Source organism: Diabrotica virgifera, chromosome 1 (genome assembly GCF_917563875.1).
Source record: "Diabrotica virgifera virgifera chromosome 1, PGI_DIABVI_V3a".
NCBI lineage: Eukaryota > Metazoa > Arthropoda > Insecta > Coleoptera > Chrysomelidae > Diabrotica > Diabrotica virgifera.
The window spans coordinates 117087088-117105737 of NC_065443.1; the positions used below are offsets into that span (position 1 = coordinate 117087088).

Here is an 18650-nt window from a genome sequence, read left to right on the forward strand (position 1 = left end):
AATGGTCGACCTTAAACACTTCTTCTTTTTGTGTAGGCATGACTCGTCTGTTTTTTCAATGTGCCTCCAGTAAGGTGTTATTCCATTGTTTTTGTGGTCTTTCCCACTGATCGTCGTACTTTTGGAGAACCGTCTCTCGCCGTCCTTAGTACTTTATTTTTTGTCATTCGGCTTATGTGGTCGTTCCATTTTACTCTTCTGTTTTTTATCCAGTTTCTAATGTTGTCCACCTTTCATTTGCCTCGTATATCTTCACTTCTAGCTCTGTCCCACAGTGGCTATCATCGATTTTTCTAAGGGTTTCCATCTCTAGTGTTTCTAGCATTCTTTTGTCCTCTCTATACTTGTATCATGTCGTGTTTCCACCTTAAACACAATCCATACAAAAGACAATGTGTGCATGCATGCACCCTTTAAGTGGGAAATCCCTGTCTTTGATGCGATTGCGAATAAACAAACTATCCACTACATCACCGAGTCATAGCCTTGGGGGAATCAAGTTATTTCCTAACTGCAAAAGGCAAATTGATTGAATATATTAATAATGTAAATGTTTGTAATAACTTTATTTTGGGCTCTTTATACACTAAATAAGTTATCGTTAATGGACACTAAATTAAGATTTCAATCTCAAAAATAAAAAACAATAAAATAGAGCCAACAAGGGTGTCTGCGATAATAAATTAATGATAAAAATGGCAAAGCCGTTCCTGGACAAAACTTAAATCTAAAAACAGATCCGGTAAAACCACCTACAAGCAGCTTATTTTAAAACATTTCCTACTGTTTGTCATTTACGTATTTGGTTAATTGTACTTGTATTCAAGATCTATTAAAATTGGAATATTTCCTTCAACATTGAGTTTATTGATTCTAATTCACGACGTGTTAAGGTATCATTACAAGTGATCCATCAATCAATTTAATATTTTGGTTGTTTTAGTGTAAGAGAGTGCTTTAATTATTACCAACCTTGTAGAATTTCCAGTTGCAATAAATCTTAAAATTACTTCCGTTTCATTGAATACTATTCCGATATCCGTTTTATGCAAAATAAGAACATGTAGTTCAGTCTATCTGTGAAAAAGTCATCGATTTCACGTAAAAACTTAAGATCCGGACCAACGGAGTATGTTGAGGCATGGACGGTACACCACCAGTTTGGGTATGTTATAGTCAAAGCCCGAATTTCAGGCACTCCTAGGTTTGACTAGGCAATCCTCAGGTCTGACTGACGATCTTAGTCAAAGCCCGAAATAAATTACAGTTTCGGCCTTTGACTAGTCAAACCTAGGAGAGACGAAGTTGGTCAGGCAAAGGTAGCAATTTAATTTTATGAAATCGGGGTTTGACTGGTCAAACCCCGATCAGCTATTAAAATGTCGTAATTTGTTAGATTAGGTTTAATAAAAGTCATTTTTTAATTGTAATGTTTATTATTTTTATATTTTCGTAATTAAAATAAAATAAATGGTGTTTATTCTCACATGTTAAGGCATTATGGCATTTAGAGTTGAACAATACGTTAGACCTTTTTTACACTTACATAATTTTGAAGAGCATTTCTTATTGCAGTAGCATTTTATAAAGCCTTGGCCTCCAAATTTATAATCTTTTGTACTAATTTCTCTTAGAGACATCTTAACGTCTGGAACATCTTCGAAATTAAGAAAATTCTCTTTGCATTCTCTTATTTGATTTCTTGAAAAAATAATGTTTATTGTTCCGTATTTCGTACCAACTCTATATAAACGGTCAATTGTTTTAGCTTTTATGATACCCAAAATATTTCGAGCATCTCCTTTGGCTATATCAAAGCTGGGGATAGATATTGTTACACAGACAGAAAAGATTAAAATAAATATAGGAAAGACGATTGAAGGTCTTCATGCCCAGGCTAATACTATGAAACAATTACGTGAAAAAAAAATTTCCTCCAATTTCGATCGGAATAACTGTAACAATACCTATCCCAAGCTGATAGAGCCAGAGGAGATGCTCGAAATATTTTGAGTATCACACAAGATAAAACAATTGACGGTTTATATAGAGTTGGTACGAAATACGGAACAATAAACAAACTTTTTTTAAGAAATCAAATAAGATAATGCAAAGAGAATTTTCTTAATTTCGGAGATGTTCCAGACGTTAAGCTGTCTCTAAGAGAAATGAGTACAAAAGATTCTAAATTTGGAGGACAAGGCTTTATAAAATGCTACTGCAATAAGAAATGCTCTTCAAAAGTGTAAAAGGTCTAACGTATTGTGCAACTCTAAATGCCATAATGCCTCAACATGTGAGAATAAACACTATTTTTTTAATTTTAATTACGACAATATAAAAATAATAAACATTACAATTAAAAAATGACTTTTATTAAACCTAATCTAACAAATTACGACATTTTAATAGCTGATCGGGGTTTGACTAGTCAAACCCCGATGACTAGTCATGATTTCATAAAATTAAATTTCGACCTTTCCTGAAATTCGGGCTTTGACTATAACATATATGTTAAATTCCTTTGAACCGTGTCATTTTACCGACAATCCACGGTAAAACACGCCGCTCCAAGGGGCCATAAATATAGGGTTCGGTATTAGCTTAAGGATAATAAATAATAAATGTTGAGAGAAATTTCGCTATTTCACGTTGCGTTGATTCCCGTCTTTAGTTTTGATCTTTTTCTGTTCTTCTTCTTCAAGTGCCCTGTCCGTTGCTAACGTTGGCTATTAACATGGCAATTCTAATCTTGCCTTTTCTGTTACATTCTTGAAGACTTGTGAAAAGTCAAGGACTGTCATGGCTGGGACATGTTCAGAGACAATAAGATACAAAAACAACAAAGAAAATATTACAATTGAAACCGATAGGAAGACGGAAAAAGGGAAGGCACAGAACGAGATGGTTGAATGACGTGGAAGACGACCTGAAAACTATTAATGTAAAACAATGGAGGAGAAGGCCACAGAAGAGGTCTGAGTGGAAGAATATAGCCAAAGAGGCAAAGACCCATCCAGGGTTATGACGCAAAAAGAAGAAGAATCAATATCGATGTTACAGCATCGGTAATAGCAGAATATCTCTTTCTAAAACCATGTTGGTTTGCAGATAGATTAAATTATATGAGCTATCTATTTAATCGTTCTCACAAATCTTCTGCCAAGTCAGGCCTTCTGCAACTACTAGTCCAGGGTAATAAGGATTTTCTCGGGACACTCAAAGATCCAGGTAGCTGATTACTTTTTTAGTTATTGTAGACCTATAGGAAGAAAACCTACCTGTTTCCTGCCTAGAGTTCGCGTCCGTTTTTTAATTATTAACAATTTAGTGCAAAAATCGCGATTTTTTCGATTTTTTGCACTCCATTCAAAATCTAAATAGTTGACATAAAATTACAAACTTTAGTTTTTTAGAACACTGAGAAACCTTCAAAGTGCCGATTTTTAAAAGTTAAAAACTTAATTTGTTGCTACGCAAACCGCAAAATAAGTGAAAATCGTTATTTGTTAATAACTTTTACTAAAACTTCCTTAGAACTTTAGTGTTTCACCCAAAGTTGGGTATTGGGGTACTTAACAAACCCTCAAAATTTGAGACCGATTCGTTAATTAGTCTAAGAGTTATTGTATCTGTTTATCCCAGAGACCTTTATTTTGCAATAAGATAAGACAGAAAATAATGAAGATAGATCAATTCTGAGTATGCCGAATGAAAGTAGAAGAGTGATAGTATCAAAATGTATTAAAAAAAGATAAAAAAATAATTAATACAGTCAAAAATCCTAATGCCAAATTTTTAAAATTTTGTAGTTTATATACATTTAGAATAACTTTAAAAATGTTGTCCGTAGAAACAATATTTTTATATATTAGAAATGATAGTATTTTAACACGAATTTTCAAATAAAAAAAATTTAGCATGGGCTCATTTGGGACAAAGTTAGCCACATGTTTTTTTTTAATTCACAGCTAATTTGTTTATAATAATTAAGGAATCTCATTAATGCCATTTTAAAGAATGGAATTTTTATTTTTTTTCCTAAAAAATTTGCACAAACATTATACCTTCACAGCACCCTCTACGATTTTTCAAAAATGTAGTGCAAACGATTACTAGGGGGAACATAAAAATCCAGCGAGTTAAAATACCGAAAAAGCAATTTCAAACGAATATAATTTTCTCTATCTCCGGATCAACTCAATGGATTTTGATCTTTATTTTTTAATTTGTATGTAATTTCTACGTACATTACAAATATGCAATTTGTTTATAAATTTATTAATTAGTAAACAGTCTAATTTGTTTATACAATTCTTGAAAAAATATTTTTTTTACAAAAATCTATTTTTTTAATCATAGTATCATTAATGATCATAGAAAAAGTTAAAGTACACTTTAATAAATAAATGATTTTTATTAGATAATTATTTATTGAAGATAATTTATTTATTAAAGTATACCTTAACTTTTTCTATAATTAATAGGATAGTATGAATAAAATCATGGATTTTTGGGTAAAAATTATTTTTTCAAAAATTGTTTAAACAAATTAGACTGTTTATTAATTAATAAATGTCTAGACAAATTGCATATTTGTAATGTACAGAAAAATTACATACAAATTAAAAAAAACGATCAAAATATATTCAGTAGATCCCGAGATATAGAAAATGATAGTAGTTTTAAGTTGCCTTTTTTAGTTTTTGAACTCATGCATTTGTCGGCTGCCAGCTTCACTTACCACGACTAGTCATCAATTGAACTACATTTTTAAAAATTCGTGTAAAATACCAGCTTTTCTAGTATGTAAAATAACTTTTTCTATGGACAATATTTTTAAAGTTATTCTAAATGTTTATAAACTACAAAATTTCACAAATATGGCATTAGGATTTTTGACTATATTAGATAATTTTTTTATCGTTTTTTAGTACATTTTTTTTTATTTAAATTAATGTATCTCGGCAGCAATGGCCATTGACACAAACAATATTGGTTATACAATAAGTAATTACAATAAGGACTTAAAACTAATTATTATAACAGTTAATTTCTAAATCTTAAATAACATTAGGTACTTAAATAATATGAAGAAAAAAATTGGATATACAATCATTGGATACTATAGAGACGTACAACTAATTATAAAATTGCTTCGGTCTTCTTGGGATACTTCGGACGTTGTTTAGTCATAGTAGCAGTTGCATATGAACTAGTAAGATTACTGGAAGAATTGGGTCTAGACATGTTGTTGCTGACAGTGGGGGAACATTGATTTAAATTGTTACTCATGTTGTCAAAAGTAACTTGAATTTGTTTATATTAACGCTTTGGATGTCTGGAAATAAGTGATAACCTTGGATACATCACTGCAATACTGGTTGCCTAACCGTTGGCGTCCGTTTGGACGGGATAGCAACAGTGAAAAACTATTGACAGTTTGACAATGAATGTGTTTAAGTTGGAAGATTATTAAGTAAAACATCTCTTACTGACCTAAGTTACAGCTTGTTCATGATGATTAGCACGTAAAACAATTGTTATTAGTCACTATTTGAGCGAGAACTAATTTTGATAACTAGTATGTACAGTCATAATTACAAATTTCGGCACCAATTTACAGATCGATACATACACGTTCTGACGTTAGTTTGACAGTCCTTTAGTACATTTTGATAGTATCAGTTTTCTACTTTCATTTGGCATACGCAGAATTGATCTATCTTCATTATTTTCTGTCTTATGTTATTGCAAAATAAAGGTCTCTGGGATAAACAATTAGAATAACTCTTAAACTAATTAATAAATCGCTCTCAAATTTTGAGGGTTTGTTAAGTACCCCAATACCCAACTTTGGGTGAAACACTAAAGTTCTAAGGTAGTTTTTGTAAAAGTTATTAACATATAACGATTTTCACTTATTTTGCAGTTTGCGTAGCAACAAATTAACTTTTTAACTTTCAAAAATCGGAATTTTGAAGGTTTTTTAATGTTATAAAAATTAAATTTTGTAATTTTATTTCAACTATTTAGCTTTTGAATGGGGTGCAAAAAATCGAAAAAATCGCGATTATTGCACTAAATTGTTAATAATTAAAAACGGACGCGAACTCTAGGTAGGAAACAGGTAGGTAACCCTATAGGTCTACAATAACTAAAAAAGTAGTCAGCTACCTGTCTCTTGAGTGTCCCGAACATGGTCTATTTCTAGCTTATTACCCTGGAGTATACTCCAATGAAATAAATACGGCATGAGCTGCTCTACATATAAACCGCCCCGATTAGAGCGCAAATTTTATCCAATATGTGGAGCAGTTGCAGGAGCGCGGAGTGCAAGGGAAGCGCGAACATAGTGGATACATGCCTTTAGGGATGTCTGAGATGTTTACAGGTTCTGAAAACAATGCATGATAGCATGTAGATTTTGGGGAAACGGGAGATTGATTTATTTTAATCCTACATTCCAAATAAAAAATCATTAAAAGTATTGCTAATGTTCCAGCTATCAGTAATTAATTCATTTGTGTTGTTACTGTTACCATTAGCTAATTTTATGGTAGTACCTACTCCATGGACCTTTGGAACTACTTTCATATTTTTTTTTTCAATAATTAGTTTATTTAGTTTATATTCGTATACTGTAAATATATTTTTAAATATTTAAATAAAGCAGTCATTAGTCTAATAAGGAATGGAAAAAATGTACCGTTGATAGCCAACTTGCAAAAATTGTCCCTACTTAACTGCTTACTTTATTCAGCGATGGACTTTTACAGTACGATAAGTACACATATTATCAAAACACTAAAATAGAATGGATGAAACTAAATATTAATGTCCAATTTACATAGCCATTCAATTGCTTCTGGGGAATATTCCACAAAGTCCTGGAGGTTTCCACGGTAGACACGATTTAGGCAGTCTGAATAGTACTGGATCCGAATATAGGTCGATCTGTATCCATCTGCTTGCCGGATGAAACATTGTTTTTATTAAATTTCATACATAGACAAATATTTCTAGCATGGGATGGCTATCAAAATCGTGTCATACCTATGCTTAAGGGGGAGGGCGTAGGGGTTGAAATCAATATGTCAAGCACATTTTTTTTTGAAAGTATGGTGGAATTATTTTATTTTTAAATTAAATAGGCATATTCAGTACAATTCATAGATTATTCAAGAAAAAACTCATGGAAAAATATTGAAAAATAAGCCAACGGTGGCAAATTTTTAAAGAGACCTCAAAAAACAATGAATTTTGCGGTGGACATCAGAACTCAAAATTTGATCATATTAAACAAATAGTTCAAAAAGATTTTATTAGCTTATGAGTTTTTCGAGGTAACGCTGTTGAGTTTTTTTAGTTTTATCGAATTTTAATTTTTGATATCACTCAGAAGTCCAAACAACGAATTTTTTTGCAAAAAAGGTGAAAATCAACATATTTACTATTAAAATAAAAATGTATACCATTTTTATTCAGTTGCTATGCGAAGGCAAAACAATCTTACTTTTCAATTAGAATACGGAGCGCAGTCCAGTCCTCTGAATCGCGAATTTCGGCTCTTATTGGAGCCCATCGGAAAGAACGTAGGCACTGTTCTCCATACCCTAATTGACCAGCGTCGAGAGTTTCTCCCACCCATTGCAACCGAAGTGAAGGTATTAGGTGACTAGCGTCATCTGGCAATTGAAAGATGAAGTTAGTTTTCAATCCTAATAGCAAAATTAATAATATTGAAAATATTAAAAATATTACTAAAAGATTTTTAAATTGAAAACTTATTGGTACATTTCCCTGGTGACACCTCCAAGGCTTCTACAATTTGCAAGCCAAATGGATGCTGCAGTGAAGGCAAAAGGAAGGAATTCTACACTATGCAATTCACATCCCCCGTCTGCAGCTCGGTAAAGTTCCAACGGAAAATGCACCTGGTTACTCTACGGACTAATACGACTATAAAATAAAAATGTATACCATTTTTATTCAGTTGCAATGCGAAGGCAAAACAATCTTACTTTTCAATTAGAATACGGAGCGCAGTCCAGTCCTCTGAATCGCGATTTTCGGCTCTTATTTATAATAAATTGAAATTTGATAAAAACAATGTTTCATTCGGCATACAGATGGGTACAGATCGACCTATATTCGGATCTTAGACTGAGAAACACAATGTCTGAAACACAACTCCCAGCTGAATCTTTAACTAAGAGTCAAGTTCCTAAAATGTTATGTGTATCCTGTATTACTATATGAATGTGAAACCTGGATCATGAAGGTTAACATGATGAACAAATTAGATCATATCGTCGAATGCTCAAAATATCTTGGGTTCAACGCATTTCAAACAGAGAAGTCTTAAACAGAGTAGGTCAAGGCGAAGGTGACTTAATCAAGATGATAAAAAAGAGAAAACTTGAATATCTTGGGCATATAATGAGAGGTAGCAGATACAGGATGCTGCAGTTAATACTCAATGGAAAGATCAACTCTGGCTTATCATGGCTCCTAAACCTTCGTCAATGGACAGGCTTATCAGCAGATCAACTATTACATGCCGCGCAAGATCGAGAACTTTACCCACGCCTAAAATTTGGGCACGGTACTTAAAGAATAAGAAGAAGAAGAAGGAACACAATGGCTTGTGGTCTGTCTAGATGATCCGCAATCGCACTGTGGACTTTCCGCACGACCCCATTTGAACATCGAATCAGCCCATTTACCACGTCCAGTACGTATGCGATTAAGCCTCGCTCAGGTGGACCAGGGCCGATTTGATCCGACGAAACCCTGAGTTGGGGTGGATATCTGAATATAATCTGATTCTATTGTTGGCATCCATCTTGTTGACCATTGCATCCCACTATATCATAGTAATCACCAATTTTTCGGGCAGATCTGATTGGAGGTTTTCTAGATCTCAGTCGCTGTTGCTCTTTTGAGATGTCTGGTATGTCTTGATGGAGTGGTAATTGTACGTTGGCTACAATTTTCTGGTACTCTCTTACTAATGCTGCTGTATGGCGTAGATCTGGTGGAGTGATATTGCTCAACGTAGGTAGCCATCTCACTGAGGTTTATTTTATTGTTCCAGTGATTATTCTCATGGTTTGATTAAGTTGAACATCGATTCTGTTTGTATGTGCACTATTTAGCCATACTGGTGCACAATATTCTGCCACTGAAAAAACCAAAGCTAGAGCAGAGGTCCGAAGTGTATCTGCAGAAGCACCCGAAGTTGTTCCAGCAAGTTTTGTTATTATATTGTTTCGCTGTGTTTGCGAGCGCCCTTAAAGTAGTTACTTATTGTAGTTAGTTCCTATTTACATAACTGTGATTGACTTCAACAAAAAATAATAAAGAACATTAATAAATCTCATAATTTCTACAATCTAGGTCGACTTTTTCTATTTTGTAATTTCTATGATCTTTTTATTCATCACATAACCGATTATGAATGAAAAAACCGTAAAGTTCTTTCGAATTCACTTATTCTATTGTTATTCTCGGCATTGTTCATAAGCGGAACATCTAAATTTTCTGTTAAATGATTCCACTTTACGTAATTACTTTAGCGTTATTCTGGAAATCTTATTCAGTGATTCATAATCCGTTATTTTTTATATTTATCAAGTTTTTTTAATCTTGGGTTAAATTATACTCTGGTTCGCTGCTCTTTTGATATAGAACTTTACGATGATTGTTCCGTTACATATTGCATTTGATGATGTTGAAGCGACATGAATAATTTTTTAGTGTTGCTAATAACGTTTGCTCTAATAACTGTTATTTTCAGTACCCTCAAGAACAAAACAACACCTTCTTATGTTAAATCTATTTCTAATTGAATAAGTAAGGCAATAGATTTGCCGGTTCTTTTAATCTTGTAGTCAGAACAGGTTCAAAGGTTTTGAGCGCCTCAGACAAAACAAAATTTGGCTCCATTTCATGCTTCTTCTTCTTGAATGGCTTTACAAATCGGTGTGAGTCTTCGCTGCATCCACTATAGCCTTCCATCTTCTACGATCTTGCGCTTTTATTTCTCATTGTTTTACCACAATCCTAGATAAATTGCCTTAAACATCATTCTTCCATCTTTTTTGGGAACGGTTTATTGATCTTCTACCGTCTGATCTCTCAAAAAACACTGTCTTTAATACTCTGTCTACCTCTGACCGTACCACATGACCTGCCCTCCGGTTAGCTTTGTATGTCTGACAATGTTTTCAGTACCATACAGAGTCACCAATTCAGCATTGCGTCACCTTCTCTACTCTCCTGTCAATTCATCCCTTTGAGGGACAAATATCATGAGAACCTTCCTGAGAAATACCTGAGAAAATACCTGAGAACCTTCCTTTCAAATATATGCAGCTTATTTATTTCCAGCTCTGATGTAGAGTCCATGTTTTACTTCCATATGTAACAACTGGGCAAATAACTGACATCTTCTTCTTCATGTGCTTTGTCCGTTGCGGACGTTGGCTATCATCATAGCAATTTTAATTTTGTTTGCCGCGTTTCTGAATAACTCGATCGATGTTAGTCCAAACCATTGGCGTAAGTTTTGAAGCCATGAGTGTCTTCTTCTTCCGGGTCCGCGTTTGCTTTCTATTGTACCCTGTATTATCAGTTGGAGTATATGATATTTATCATGTCTCATAATATTACCGAGGTATTCAAGTTTCCGTTTCTTAATTATTGTGAAAGAGATTTCTTTTTGTTTTCCCATTCGGCGCAGTACCTCTACGTTGGTGGTGTGAGTCGTCCAGGATATTTTGAGGATACGTCGATACACAAACATTTCGAATGCTTCCAGCTTTCTCATTAATGTTTCCGTCAGTGTCCATGCCTCTGCGCCATACAGCAAGACTGGAAATACATAGCACTTTAGCAGCCGTACTTTTAGTGGGAGAGATATGTCGGAATGGGTGAATATATTTTTCATGTTGTTAAATGTTGCTCTGGCCTTTTCAATTCTAGATCGTATTTCGGTTGTTTGATCCCATTTCGAGTTGACGACTGTTCCAAGGTATATATACGAGTCAACGTGTTCAATTAGTTGGTTTTTTATCTTCAATTGTCTGGCAGGTTTTTGAGTTTTGCTGACCAGCATCCATTTTGTTTTATTTATGTTGAGGTTAAGTCCTCTTTCTTCACTTGCTCTTTGTACCCTGTCCATAAGATACTGAAATTCATCGATACTACTGGCAAGTACGACTGTATCGTCCGCATATCAGATGTTATTTGTCAATTCTCCATTGATTTTTATGCCTTCGTTTGCTTCATCCAGTGCTTTTTTAAAAATTTGTTCGGAGTAAATATTAAAAAGAAGAGGGGAGAGAACACATCCCTGTCGCACACCTTTTCTGATAACAATGCTCTCTGTGGACGCATTGCCGACTTTTACCCTGGCTGTCTGATTCCAGTAGAGACTTGTCACAATTCGGATGTCCTTATTATCAATTCCTATGCTTTGTAGAATTTCAATTAGTTGGTCATGTCTCACATTGTCAAAGGTTTTTGAGTAATCTACAAAGCACATGTAGACATCCTTGTTCATATCTCTACACCTCTGTACTAATACTTGCAGACAAAACACTGCTTCCCTTGTGCCCAAAGCGTTCCTAAAACCAAATTGTGACTCATTGATTTCCGCTTCACACTTGTTGTAGATTCTGTTATATATTTTTTTGGTGAAGACTTTGGTGATATGATTAATTAGGCTTATCAGTCTATGTTGGTCACACAATTTAGTGTTTGGTTTTTAGGAATGGCCACGAAGGTTGATTGTAACCAATTTTCCGGAATTCTGCCGCTGTCGTATATATGTATTATTAACAAGAGTGGTTAGGGTTTCTAGTAATGAATTGTCCGTTTCGCATAAGAGTTTCAGCACTTCAGCATGAATATTGTCAGGTCCTGGAGATTTGTTATTTTTGAGGGAGCATATTGCTTTTTCTAGCTCTGAATTGAGAATGGAAGGACTGTTTTCGGTGATTTCAATTGAGTAATTATTAGGGCGATCTGAAGCAAATAGGTTTTCAACATATTGCTTCCATGTTCCTAGAATCTTTGTTGGTTCTGAGATCAAAATTCCGTTGGTGTCAAGTATGTCCGTTGCTGAGCTGTACATGTACTAATAACTGACATGCACAGCCTAAATTTAGATTTTCTTTTTAGCGGCTTAGATCTTAATAATAATTATAGGAAGTATAATGCTCTATTCCCGGCGCTATCCTTGCTGACCTCTTTTTCTATGTGGTTGTCATCTGTGATCGCCTCCCAGATATTTAAACTCTTTTACTACTTCAAAGTTGTGGTCATTAATAGTTATGTTCTGTCTACCTCTTGGTCTTGGATTTTTGGTTACTACAATGTATTTCGTCTTCTCTTCATTTATTCGAAGACACAGACTACCTGTTTCTTCCTCGAGTTGTGAAAATACCTCTCTCACGTCTCTTGTAGAAGGAGCAACTGCATCTAGATCATCAGCAAAGGCCAACAATAGTTTTGATCCAGGATTCGAAAATACCCCTGTCAGCTCAGATGATATTTTACTTATTGCGTGTTCTCAGGCCAAATTGAATAGCAATGGTGATAATGGGTCTCCTTGTCTAAGTCCTGATGTTATACTAAATGACATCGATGTTCTGTTTTCTATTTTTACCTGTACATATGAGTCTGTGCCGCACATTTGGGTTAGCTCCACTAATTCTTTTGGTATTCCCATTTATAGCATTGTTAGCCATAGTCTTCTTCTTTTTATCGAACCATATGCTTGCCGGAAATCTACGAAAATATTTGTCGGATCGTAAATATTTGATCTATTGTTGACCTTCCAGCACAAAAGCCGCACTGGTAGTCGCTAAGAATATCTTCCGAATATGAAATAAGCCTCTTTAGCAAGATAATTGATAGAAATTAAAAAATAGTACAATTTAAAAAAATAGTAATAATGGCAAGAATCAAACTTTTGCAATAAAGAACCGTGTAAAAGTTTATATTATAATTAAGAAATAATACAATACTTATTTAATTTACAAGTGATGCACGATATCGAATAGCACAACTAACGCATTTGAAGTTCGAGCGTTGAATGACATCAACGTTCTTACCTATTTCTTGCTGTTTCTTATTTGTAATACTCACCTTAAGACATTGCTGATACTTATATATTGTAGCGGAAGAGAAATCTTGGCCGATCCCCGTATAACAGTAAACACCTCGAGAATGACGTAATCGGATGTGCTAGGCCTCGCCGGAGAATTCTGGAAGGTACGTCACGTAGGCGGAACAAGCCGATAGCTCGAGATGGGAGTCGATTGTTCCAGAATAACAACTGGGTATAAATACGGGCATATTTTGTGAATAAGTTTAGTGTATAAGATAAATTCGTCTGTAACTTATATAAATAAAGTCGTATATAAATTACGAACCGCTAGTTTTATTGTAATTAGAAGTAATTAGAAGTTATTAGATTACACTAATCACGCTACAGTTGGTGTCGGTGTTCGGTAAACTTAGTGCGATATAAATAAGTGAATTACAGAGAGACTTTAAAAGACTTTTGAACTTTATTCGTCGGGAATAACCGGAGTGCGTTAATTGTTCGGTATTCGGAAAGACTTTAAAAGACTTTTGGACTTTATTCGTCGGGAATAGTTAAAGTGCGTTGATTGTTCGGTATTCGGAAAAACTTTTAAAAGACATTTTGGAAAGTACGTGTGTGCCTACCAAAGATGTTGCTACGAGAACTTACAGTAAAACAGCTCCGTGAACAGCTAGAGGAACGGGATCTGGACAGCAGTGGGCTCAAGATAGTCCTACAAGAACGACTCGAGGAAGTCCTAACGAAGAACGGAGATGATCCAGAGACGTTCCACTTCCAGTCAGCAGAACAAGCAATCTTATCGAAATTAAAAACTGTTTCTGAAACGATTGATGATACTTCTAAGATAAGCAACGAGAAATTTGAAAGTGTTTCTCAAAAGATCGATGAAACTTCTAGACAGAACAACGAGAAACTTGAAGAAGTTAGTAGAAAAAGCGACGAGAAATTCGAAAATGTTGCTAAAAGATTCGATGAGACTTCTCAAATAATTAAAGAGGTCTGTAGGCAAAACAACGAAAAACTAGAAGAAGTTTGTAAACAGAACAATGAGAAATTTGAAGAAGTTTCTAGAACATTCGATAAGATGCAGAAAAGTGTAGAGACCGTAGAAGAAAAGATCAAACAGCTGGAGAGCAGGATAACCGATACAAAAGTACAACCATCAGTTAATGCAGCAGCGTTAGATCCTTTAGTGAAAGATGAACTACCGAGAGACGAAACGTCGCATAATATGAGATTCAAATTACCACCATTTGATGGAAAGTCCTCTTGGTCCATATATCTTAGACAGTTTGAAGCTATTGCGACCGCCAATCATTGGACCGAACAAGAAAAGGCTGTTTCCTTGACTGCTGCTTTACGAGGTGATGCTGCAGATATATTAAGGTCAGTTCCCAAGGGTCAAGAAAATTGTTACCAGACCTTGTTCACTCGTCTAGAAAAACGCTATGGAGATGCCCATCTACAACAAGTATACAAAGCACAACTGCGAAGTAGAAGTCAACGAGCAAGTGAGAATCTGCAAGAATTTGAAGCAGATGTGGCTCGTGTGGTGCGGTTGGCTTATCCGGAGGTGCCAGACAGCGTTTTAGAAGAAATTGCAGTAGATACCTTCGTCAATGGGCTGAAAGATAATGAACTACAGAAAGCTTTACGACTAGCAAGACCGAAAGTTTTAGATGAAGCACTTGCTATTGCCTTGGAACACGAAGCAGCTAGCCAAGCTTCACGAAACAATCGAGTAATAACCGTGGAAAAAGGCGATAAGAGAAAAGATGAACGTTTGGTGGAAATGGTACGGAGGGTGATTCGTGACACGATGCCGAAGAGACGCATGAAGAGGGCTGGAAGAGTTGGTTCAAATACAGATGCTTCCTCGATACGGCCATGCAGTGAAAGTTGTAATCACCGGCTTAAACTAGATGAACAGCTTTGCCCTGTGAGACGAACTACCGTCGTTAATGAGCAATGGCAGCCACAACAGTTACAAGAAGCCCAAGAAGACGATCCATGTATAAAAAGAGTATTGGATTGGATGCGTCGAGGTGAGAGACCTAGTTGGCAAAACATTAGTGCATGTAGTCCGGAAGTCAAGGCCTACTGGAGCCAATGGAATTGCCTGATACTAAAAGATGATCTTCTGTACAGAACCTTTGAGAACGATGATGGTACAGAATCTAAGCTTCAGTTGATTGTACCTAAAAGTAAAGTGTCAGAAGTATTGCGTCAGTTGCATGACGGTACATCAGGTGGACACTTTGGTATTACGAAGACTCTGCAAAAGGTTCGAGAACGGTTCTATTGGGTGAACTGTAAATATGATGTAAGAAGATGGTGCCAGAAATGTGAACTGTGTGCATCCGGTAATGGTCCAGTTGGTAAAAAGAGAGCACCCATGAGACAGTACAATGTTGGCAGTCCTATGGAAAGAGTAGCAATCGACATTGCAGGTCCATTTCCAGAAACTGATGCTGGAAATAAATACATCCTGGTAGCCATGGATTATTTTACGAAATGGACCGAGGCCTATGCATTACCAAATCAAGAAGCTGCTACCGTTGCAGAGGTACTTGTTAAAGAATTCTTCAGCCGATTTGGTGTTCCCTTGGAGATCCACTCCGACCAAGGGCGAAACTTTGAGTCAGCTCTTTTCCAAAACGTTTGTAAATTGATTGGTGTCAATAAGACCAGAACAACACCCCTGCATCCTCAATCAGATGGGATGGTCGAGAGGATGAACCGAACGATGGGTAAACACTTGTCCAAAGTTGTATCTGAAAATCAGCGAGATTGGGACCAACACATTCATTTATTCCTGATGGCCTACCGCTCGGCCGTAAATGAAACTACAGGTCAAACACCAACCTGCCTGATGTTGGGTCGTGAAGTTCGGTTGCCCTGCGACCTAGAGTTTGGCTGCGGACCTTCCGAGGAACATGTTGCAGGCGAAGACTACGTTGACCGCCTGAAATTACGAATGAACAACATTCATGAACTTGCCCGACAACACATCCAGATAGCCAGTGACAGAATGAAAGATCAATATGATTCTCGATGCAAGAATGAAAGCTTCGAAGTAGGTGATCTTGTCTGGCTTTATAATCCGCAACGTCGTCGAGGCTTGTGTCCTAAACTGCAAAGACAATGGGAAGGTCCGTATGAAGTTAAGAAGAAAATAAATGACGTAATATATAGAATTAAGAAGTTGCCAAACGGTAAACCAAAAGTTATTCACATAAATCGTCTTGCACCATATGCTGGCTCAAATGAAACAGAAGAAGCACGAGTCCTCCAACAGGAGATGAAAGATGTCGCACAGCCAAGTTTTAATCAATTTATGTCAAATTACGCAGCGAGAAAGAGTGCTAGATTCGGCGTGACCACAGAAGTTCAGCAAGATCTGTTTGGTGTTCCAGAAAACGTCTCTCTGGCCCACTGTGTTGCCCAAGACCTCGAGATGACTAAAGGAATATCGTCCGTATTCAATAGAAAGTTCGGCCGCCTGGACGAGTTAAGAAATCAGCAGCCTAAAATTGGAAGAGTACTGCGATTGGAAGATGGTCCTCGATCTTTGCTGTATATGGTGACCAGAAAGTCTTATACGGACACGCCAAGCTACGAGAACATATGGCGTGCTCTAACTAATTTGAAGAAAATCGTGTGTAATTATGACATCAAAAATTTGGCTTTACCAAAAATAGGCCATGCAGTAGAAAATCTGGATTGGAAGATTGTGAGAAGCATGCTTGAAGTGGTCTTCAGAGGAACTGGTGTACAAATCACTGTGTGTTGCATGAACCCGAAGATGTCGTACCCTTCAAAGACAGTAGACTGTTATTTCTTCTTGAAGGGTGTATGCAGAGCTGGAGAGTCGTGTAGATTCCGCCATCCTGGGCCTTCATTTAGAGTTGCTGATCGAGACGCTCAGATCTTAAGAGGGGAGCAGTGTAGCGGAAGAGAAATCTTGGCCGATCCCCGTATAACAGTAAACACCTCGAGAATGACGTAATCGGATGTGCTAGGCCTCGCCGGAGAATTCTGGAAGGTACGTCACGTAGGCGGAACAAGCCGATAGCTCGAGATGGGAGTCGATTGTTCCAGTATAACAACTGGGTATAAATACGGGCATATTTTGTGAATAAGTTTAGTGTATAAGATAAATTCGTCTGTAACTTATATAAATAAAGTCGTATATAAATTACGAACCGCTAGTTTTATTGTAATTAGAAGTAATTACACTAATCACGCTACAATATTAACCTATTGCTTTTTGTTTCAGATCATGTGACAGAAACCGCCAATCGGACATGCCCGAGGCAGACAGTCCACTAGGACACTGGCCTCACAGCCTCAGTTCCATGATGGCATGTCTGGGTTGTACCTTGGGTCTCTTCAACATCTCCCGCTTCTCCATTCTGACAGTCCATTTCGGTGCCAACTTCATCTTCCAGTTTTGTTTCCTCTCGCTGGTTTTCGGCCTTCCCCTGTTCACGCTCCAATTATGCCTGGGCCAGCAGCTGGGGGCAGGAGTCATAGACATGTGGAGGATATCGCCGCTTTTTCAAGGGGTTGGAGTGTCGCTGCTTTTGGCCCAGGCGTTGATGGGACTGTACAGTATCATCGGCGTCTCGTGGATGTTTGTGTTTTTTCGGGATTCGTTCATCACGAAAATGGATAGATATCGATGGGCTGAGCCATTTATTTATTATAGAAGAGGTAAGTGATTTTAATGCTACCAACCCTTAAGAAATTTGCAAAAACTCACAACACATGAGCTTCACATTGACTTAAGAACATTGGTTGAAGTAGCATTGGTTCTGAATTCAGCGTAAGAGAACGTATGTGTCTCATCATCATTCTCTTTGCCTTATCCCTATGCGGGGTCGGCTTTTTAATTGCATTTCTCCACACAATTCTATATTGGGTCGTATCAATGTTAATCCCCTTTACCAACATGTCCTGCCTTATCGTCTCCCCCCAGGTCTTCGTCTCCTACTCCTTCTAGGAATCTGCACTTCAGCTATTCTTCGTATTGGGTGATTAACGTCTCGACGTTGAACATGACCAAACCATCTAAACCTATGCTCTCTCATTTTGGCATCAATTGGTGCCACATCTAGACTTCCCCTAATATACTCATTTCTAATTTTATCCTTCTTTGTCACTACACTCATCCATCTAAGCATTCTCATTTCCGTCACATGCATTCGTTGTTCCTCTTTCTTTTTCACTGCCCAACATTCAGTTCCGTACATCACAGCCGGTCTTATGGCTGTTTTATAGAATTTTCCCTTCAGCTTCATTGGAATTTTTCTGTCACACAACACACCACTCGCTTCTTTCCACTTCATCCATCCAGCCCTAATTCTACTGCATGCATCTCCATCTATTTCTCCATTACTCTGTAATACCGATCCTAGGTACTTAAAACTATTGCTTTTTACAATCATTTCACCATCCAAAGATACCATTTTATTTGTAGTAACTCCATCTTTAAATGAACATTCCAAATACTCTGTTTTTGTCCTAC

At 36.5% G+C, this 18650-nt stretch overlaps 1 protein-coding gene across 3 annotated transcripts in view; it reads left to right on the plus strand.

Annotated features, from left to right (window-relative positions):
• LOC114349527 (sodium-dependent transporter bedraggled) overlaps window positions 1-18650 on the plus strand; it is a 413358-nt gene that overhangs the window by 360761 nt on the left and 33947 nt on the right. For all 3 annotated transcript variants that reach the window (XM_050659642.1, XM_050659638.1, XM_050659648.1), the window contains one exon: window positions 17400-17836. In XM_050659642.1, coding sequence (XP_050515599.1) covers window positions 17400-17836 — 437 coding nt within the window. The remainder of the gene's footprint in view (window positions 1-17399; window positions 17837-18650) is intronic.